The 7,479-nt window shown below is 52.2% G+C and overlaps 1 protein-coding gene across 1 annotated transcript; it reads right to left on the bottom strand.

Annotated features, from left to right (window-relative positions):
* Positions 1 to 688: 688 nt before the first annotated feature.
* On the bottom strand, positions 689 to 7,075 carry LOC128949959 (uncharacterized; the record flags this gene model as incomplete). The annotated part of the gene is made up of 8 exons (XM_054294852.1): positions 7,000 to 7,075; positions 5,558 to 5,675; positions 4,613 to 4,676; positions 4,403 to 4,464; positions 4,275 to 4,332; positions 4,125 to 4,195; positions 1,477 to 1,540; positions 689 to 812 (listed from the first exon to the last, which is right to left on the bottom strand). Coding segments are annotated over exons 1-8 (637 nt in total), but the record flags the coding sequence as incomplete, so codon positions are not given.
* Positions 7,076 to 7,479: the final 404 nt, after the last annotated feature.

Genomic DNA, 7,479 nt, shown 5'->3' with positions numbered 1-7,479 from the left:
TGGAGCCCCAGAAGGCCGAGAGCCCCACCCAGAGCAGGAACAGCCTTGGGGGGGGAGAGTGCAGGGAAATCTGGGGTGAGAAATGGGGAAATTGAGAAAATGGGGAAAAAATGGGGAAAAATGGGGGGGGGAAAGGGGGATTTTGAGAGGAAAATAGGTAGAAAAATGGGAATAAAAATGGGAATTTGGAGGGAAAAATGGGAATAGAAATGGGGATTTTGGGGGATAAAATTCGGAAAACAGGAGAAGAAAAATGGAGATTTTGAGGTGAAAAATGGGGATTTTGGGGAAAAGGCAATAAAAACTGGGAATTTTGGGTACATTAGGACATATTTGGGATAATTTTGGTATTTTAGGACCAATTTCAGGGAGTTTGGGGTGGATTTGGGAATTTTTTGGTACATTTGGGCTGGATTTCAGACATTTGGGATAATTTGAAGTATTTTAGGATGGATTTGGGATATTTTAGGATATTTTAGGATATTTCAGGGGATTTTGGTCTCACCTGGTTACTCCATAGTTGCCCATCCCCCACTCCAGGTGTGTCCCAGGGGATTTTTGGGAGCATTTGGGATTTTTGGGCTATTTTGGGCCGGATTTCAGGGATTTTGGGACATTTGAGGTTAATTTAGAATGTTTTAGGATAATTGAGGTATTTTAGGGATAATTCAGGACATTTTGGTGTTACCTGATGACTTCATTGTTGCCCGTCCACTGCTCCAGGTGCGTCCCAGCTGCCCCCTCAGGTGGGACAGGTGGGACAGGAGGGGGGGCAGCGCCCCCCACACCTCCCCCATGGCCCCCCAGCACTCCTGGGGACCCCAAAAGCACATCAGGGACCCCAAAATGGCCTGAGGACCCCAAAATCCCAAAAATCCACCCCAAAAATGAGCTCAGAAACCCCCAAAAGCCCCAAGTCCACCCCTAAAACGACCCAGGGATCCTGAAAATTGACTCAGAAACCCCAAAACCCCAAAACCACCCCAAAAACCCCAAATTACCTAAAAACCAGCTAAGGTGCCCCAAAAATGGACTCGGGGAGCCCAAAAATCCCAAAATCTGCCCCAAACCCCCCCAATACCTCAAAATTCACCCCAAAAATCCCAAATCCACCCCAAAAACACCTCAGGGACACAAAAAATGAATTCAGGGACCCCAAAAACCCCAAATTCACCCCAAAACCCAAAATCCTGACCCCAAAATTGCCAAATCCCCCCAAAAATCCCAAATCCCAACCCTAAAAATTCCCAAAATCCCTCAAGTCCCCAAAAAATTCCCCAAAATGCAAATATCTGACCCGAGAAATCCCCAAATCCCCCCCAAAATCCCCCAAATTCAAAATCTTGACCCCAAAAAGCCCCAAATCCCCCATCTGAAATTATGACCCCCCAAAAACGCCCAAAATCTGAAATTTTGACCCCAAGAAGCCCCAAAATCCCCAATTTTGACCCCAACCCCGTTCCCCTCCCCCCTCACCTGCAGGAGGCTCTTCAGGGAAAGCGGGGCCTTGGCTGAGGGGGTGGGGCCAGCCAGGAGATCTCTGTGATTGACAGGTGTGAGGCCACGCCCCCAATGGCATCAGAAATCCCCTCAGGGACCCCAAAATGTCCTAAAAGCCCCCAAAATTCCCTCCCACCCCATTAAGCCCCACCCATTCACTTAGGCCACACCCATTCCTTTTGGCCACACCCACTCCTTTAAGCCCCACCCATTCGTTTGGCCACACCCACTCCATTAATCTCCATCCACCCCTTTAAGCCCCACCCATTGCTTTTGGCTACACCCACCCATTTCGGCCACACTGATCCCTTTAAGCCCCACTCACCCTTTTAAGCCCCACCCATTTTAGCCCTACCGAATCCCTTTCCGCCCAACACAGCCCTTTAGGCCACACCCACCCCCTTAAGCCCTGCCCATCCCTTTAAGCCCCACCAACTGTTTAAGCCCCACCTACCCCCTGTTTAAGGCCTGCCTGCCCCTTTAACCCCCACCCATCCCTTTAAGCCTCACCCACCCTTTTAAGCTCCACCCATCCTATAAAGCCCCACCCACCCCTTTAGGCCACACCCACCCCTTTAGGCCACACACACCCACTTAGGCCACATTCCTCTGTTTAAGCTTCACCCAACATTTAGCCCACCCAATCCCTTCAAGACCCACCCACATTTTAAAGCCCCACCCACTTAAGCTCCACCCACCCCTTTCAGCTCCGCTCATCCCCTTAAGCTTCACACACCCTATTTAAGCCCCTCCCTTCCTTTAGGCCCCACCCACTTATTAAAGCCCCACACAACATTTGAAGACCCCCCCAATCCTTTAATCCCCACCCACCACTAATTGCCACCCACCCTTTAAGCCCCACCCTTCTTTAAGCTCCACCCACCCCTTTAAGCCCCGCCCACATCTTTAAGCCACACCCATACAGTTGAAACCATACCCTCCCCTTAAACCCTGCCCACCCTTTTTAAGTCCCACCCACCCCTGTAAGCCCCACCTAAATCCTAAAGGTCCACCCACCCCTTTAATCCCCACCTCCCAATTAAGCCCCACCCACCCATCAAGCCCTGCCCACCCTTTTAAGCCCCACCCATCCCTTTAAGACCCACCCACCCATTTAGGTCACACCCCTCTAATCCCCACCCAACATTTAGCCCACCTAATCCCTTTAAGCCCCACCCATCCACTTACCCTCCACCCACATCTTTAAGCTCTACACATGCCCTTAAGCTCCATCCTCCCCTTTTATGCCCCACCCTTCCTTTATGCCCCACCCACCTTTTAAAGCCCCACCCACTCCTTTAAGCCCCACCTATCTCTAATTCCCACCCACCCTTTAAGCCCCACCCCTCTCTTTAAGCTCCACCCACCTTTTAAGCCTCACCCACCCATTGAAGCCACACCCCTCTGTTTAGGCCCCATCCAACATTTAACCCACCCAATCCCTTCAAGCCCGAACCCACATCTTAAAACCACGCCCGCATCTTTAGGCCACACCCATGCAATTAAGTCCAACCCACCTTTTAAAGCTCCACCCACCTCTTTAAAATCCACCCACTGCATTAAGCCCCACCCACCCCTTTAAGCCCAACGCACCTCTCTAAGCCCCACCCATTTAAGCCCTACCCAGTCAGTTTGGCCACACCCACCTCTTCAGCCCCACACACTCCATTTAAGCCCAGCCTATTCCTTTAAGCCCCACCCACTCATTTAAGCCCCACCAATTAATTTAATCCCTGCCCGCTCCTTTAAGGTCCACCCATGTCTGTAAGCCCCACCCACCTATGTTTATGCCCGACCCATCCCTTTAAGCCACACCTACCCATTTAAGCCACAACCCTCTGTTTAAGCACGACCCAACATTTAATGCACCTAATCCCTTTAAGCCCCACCCACCATTTAAGCCCCATCCTGTCCCCTTAAACCCACCCACCCATTTTGGCCCCACCCACCCCTTAAAGCCCCACCCACATCTTTAAGCCACACCAACCCCATTAAGCCACACCTATTCTCATAAAGCCACACCCATCCCCTAAAGCCCCACCCACCTATTAAAGACCCCACCCACCTCTTTAGGACCCACCCATTCCTTTAAGCCCCACCCACCACCCTAAGCTCCACCCGTTCTTTTAAGCCTCACCCACTCCTTAAAGCCACACCTATTCCCTTAAGCCACACCCACCTATTCAACCCCACCCATGCTTTTGGCCCCACCCACCCATCCCTTTAAGCCCCACCCACCCTTTAAGCTCCACCCACGTATGCCACACCCACCCCTTTTAAACCCACTCCATCCATTAAGCTCCACTCACAATTTCGGCCCCACCCACATATTTAAGCCCCACCCAATCATTGAAGCCCTACCCACTCATTTAAGCCCCACACACCATTAAATCCAGCTAACCCTTTGAGCCCCACCCACCCTTTTAAGCCCCACCCATCCCTTTAAGCCACACCCACCTTTTGAGCCCCCCTCACATATTAAAGCCCTACCCACCCTCTTAGGCACACCTACACTTTAAGCCCCAGCCATCTCTTTAAGCCACAGCCACCCCTTTAAGACCCTGCCATTCTTTTGGCCACTCCCTCCCCTTTAAGCCCCACCCACTCCTTCAGGCCCCACCCACCTTGTGCTCTGATTGGCCAGGACCTCCAGCGCCCAAAGCACCGCCTCTGGGCCTTGGCCAATCAGTACAGCCTGTAGGGGCACCATGGGTCAGAGCAGAGGGCGTGGCCTGAGCAGAGCAACGCCCCCTCCCCAAGCCAGCCACGCCCACCTCAGCCTGTTCCGACCAATCTGGAGCCCCCTGAGCCTTCCCGGGGTGATTGGCAGCTCTGGTGTTCATTAATTAATTGATTAATTGAGGGGTTAATTAGGGGTTATGGAGGAAGGGGTGTGGCTTACCTGTGTGGGCGTGGCCTCTGGAGCTCCGCCTCCCTGGCCTTGCTGAGGGCCTTGATTGACACCTGCAGAGGGGGAGGGGTTGGGGGAATTTGGGGATTTTTGGGGGGTCCCGGGCTGATTTTGGGGGAATTTTGGGGGTCCTGGGCTGATTTTGGGGTCCCTGAATGGTCTCCAGGCCCCCGCCCACCATGTCAGGCCCCGCTCACTCACCAGCACTTTTGGCTCCGCCCCTGCGGCCAAGATGGCCGACAGCTCCTCCCGGGACTGGCCCGGCCTGAGGGGACCCAAAAGTCTTTTAAAAATACCCAAAATGTCCTCAAAATGCCCAAAATCCCCCAAATTTACCCATAATCCACTCAGGAACTCCAAAAATCCCATCAAGAACCCCAAAGTCTCCTCAAAATCAACCAAAACCCCTCAAAATTTCTTCAAAATCCCCCCAGATCCCCTTAGGAACACAAAATCCCCCAAAATCCCTCAAGTCCCCCCAAAATCCCTCAGGGACCCCAAAATCTCACCCAAATTCCAAAAAAATCCCCTCAGAAACCCCAAATCCACTCAGGAACCCCACATATTTTCCCCAGAAAGCAAAAATTGCCTCACAATCCCCCAAAATCACCTCAGAGACCCAAAAATCTGATCAAAATTTCCTCATAATCCTCCAAAATCTGAAAATTCCCACCAGGGACCCCAAAATCCCCTCAGGAACCACAAAAGTCTTCAAAAATCCCCTCATGGACCACAAAACCTCCTCAAAACCCTTCAAAATTTCCCAAAATCCCATTAGGAACACAAAATCCCCTCAAAATCCTTCAAATTGTCTCAAAATTCCCTCAGGAACCCAAAATCGACAAAAAACGCTTCAGGGACCCCAAATTCTCCTCAAAATGCCCCAAAATCTCCTCACAATCCCCGAGACACACAAAAAATCTCTTAAAAACCTTTAAAAATCCTGCCAAGTTCCAGACAATCCCCCAAAATCCCCTCAAAAATCACCCAAAATCCCCTGAACGGCCCCAAAATTCAGTCAGGGACTAAAGAATCTAAAATCCCCCAAATTCCCCCATTGCCCATATAAGGAAACACTGCAAGGCCCCGCCCCTTCAACCCTGCCCTTCAGGCCCCGCCCCTTTACCTTTTATGGATTGCCCTCACCGCCCCCTCGTGGCTGTCCCACAGCCCAGCCAGGCCCGGCTCCGCCCCAGCAGCCGAAGCTCCGCCCCTCGCTGAAGCTCCACCCACCGCCGGCTCTGTGCCTCCTCCAGCGAGCCGTCTGGGGGGGAAAGGGGGACCCCAAAGGTTGGGGTGAGAACCCCCAAATTTGGGGTTTGGGGAGTCTGGGACCCCTAAATTGAGGGAGGGGAGCCCAAAACTGGGGGAGGAACTCAAAATTTGGGGTGAGAATCTCAAATCTGGGTTTAGGGGGGCTCAGAGATCCTAAAAATGGGGATGGGGACCCCAAAATTGGTGTTTGGGGGGTTCAGGGACCCCAAATTTGGGGTTTAGGGAGAGGTCTGGAACCCCAAAAATGGGGAAGGGACCCCAAAATTTGGAGGGAGGGACCCCAAAATTGGAGTTTGGGGGGTCTGGGACCCTAAAATTAGGGAAGGGGATCCCCAAAATTGGGATTTAGGGGATCAGGGACCCCAAAATTGAGGAAGGGGATCCCAAATTGGGGTCTAGGAGGATATGGAACCCAAAAATTGGGTTTTGGCCTCAATCAGAGACCCTAAAAATGGGGAAGGGACCCCAAAATTTGGGTTTTGGGGGTTCAGGGACTCCAAATTTGGGGTTTTGGTGGTCCTGGGAGCTCAAAAAGGGGGAAGGGGACCCGAAATTTAGGGCTTGGAGAAAAATTGGGGTTTGGGGGTTTCTGGGACCCCAAAATTGGGGATGGGGACTTGAAAACTGGGGTTTGGGGGGGGTCAGGAACCCCAAAATCGGGATTATGGGAGTTCTGGGACACTAGAAATCAGGGGGACCCCAACATTTTGGGGGTAGAGACCCCAAAAATACAGAAAGGACCCAAAAATTGGGCTTGGGGGGGGGGTCCAGGGACTCCAAAACTGGGAAAGGGGACCCCAAAATTTGGGGTGAAGATGCCAAACTGGGGCTTTAGTGGCTCAGGGACCACGAAATTGGGGTCCAGGAGGACATGGGACCACAAAGTTGGGGTTTTGGGGGTGCTGGGACCCTAAAATTGGGGAGAGGGACCCCAAATTTGGGGCTGGGGTGTTCAGGGACCCCAAATTTGGGGTTCAGAGGTTCTGGGACCATAAAAATTGGGGGAATCCAAAAATTTCGGGGTGGGGACCCCCAAATTTGTGTCTGGGGTGTTCAGGGACCCCAAAATTGGGGTTTGGGCGCATCAGGGACCCCAAACTTGGGGTTAGGGGCGGGTCAGGGACCGCAAAATTGGGGTTTTGAGTGGGCAAGAATCCCAAATTTGTGGTGAGGACCCCAAAATTGGGACTTAGGGGCATTATGAGACCCCAAAAATGGCGCGGACCCCAAAATTTGGGGGTGGGGAGCCCCCGAAATGGAGGTTTTGAGGGTAGGAACCTTTGTGCGGGGGCCGCGTTTTCGGCTGGACTCACCGAGGCGCTGCGCCGTTTCCTGTGCGTCCGCAATGGCGCCCCCCAGGTCCCGCACCTCTTTCCGGAGCCGCTCCATCGCTGCGCGCAGCGCCCCCTGCTGGCCCGGCGGAGCCGGAGCGGCCTACGCCAAAACGGCCCAAAAGCGCCAGAATTCAGCCAAAATTCACCCAAATGTACCTGAGAGTGTGCCCAGGGTTCTCACGATACCCAAAACTCTCAAAATATTGAGAAAATCCCACAAAAAACCACTAAATTCCACAAAAACGAGGCTCAAAATTGACCCCAAAATTCCCTGAAAAAAATCCCAAAAACTCTCCAAAATTCCCCCCCCAAAACTCCTCCCAAAAAATCCCCACAAATTTAAAAAAACGAGGCTCCAAAAAAATTCCCAAATTCCCCCCAAAAATTCCGCCAAAAACCCCAAGATTTTATAATAACGAGGCTCAAAATGGACCCAAATCCACCCAAATTCAGCCCAAA

Source organism: Melozone crissalis, unplaced genomic scaffold, assembly GCF_028551555.1.
Source record: "Melozone crissalis strain CALT ecotype California unplaced genomic scaffold, PUWL_Pcris_2 ptg000345l_1, whole genome shotgun sequence".
NCBI lineage: Eukaryota > Metazoa > Chordata > Aves > Passeriformes > Passerellidae > Melozone > Melozone crissalis.
The sequence above is the reverse complement of the archived record's forward strand: the minus strand, read 5'-3'. Positions and strand labels throughout refer to the sequence as shown.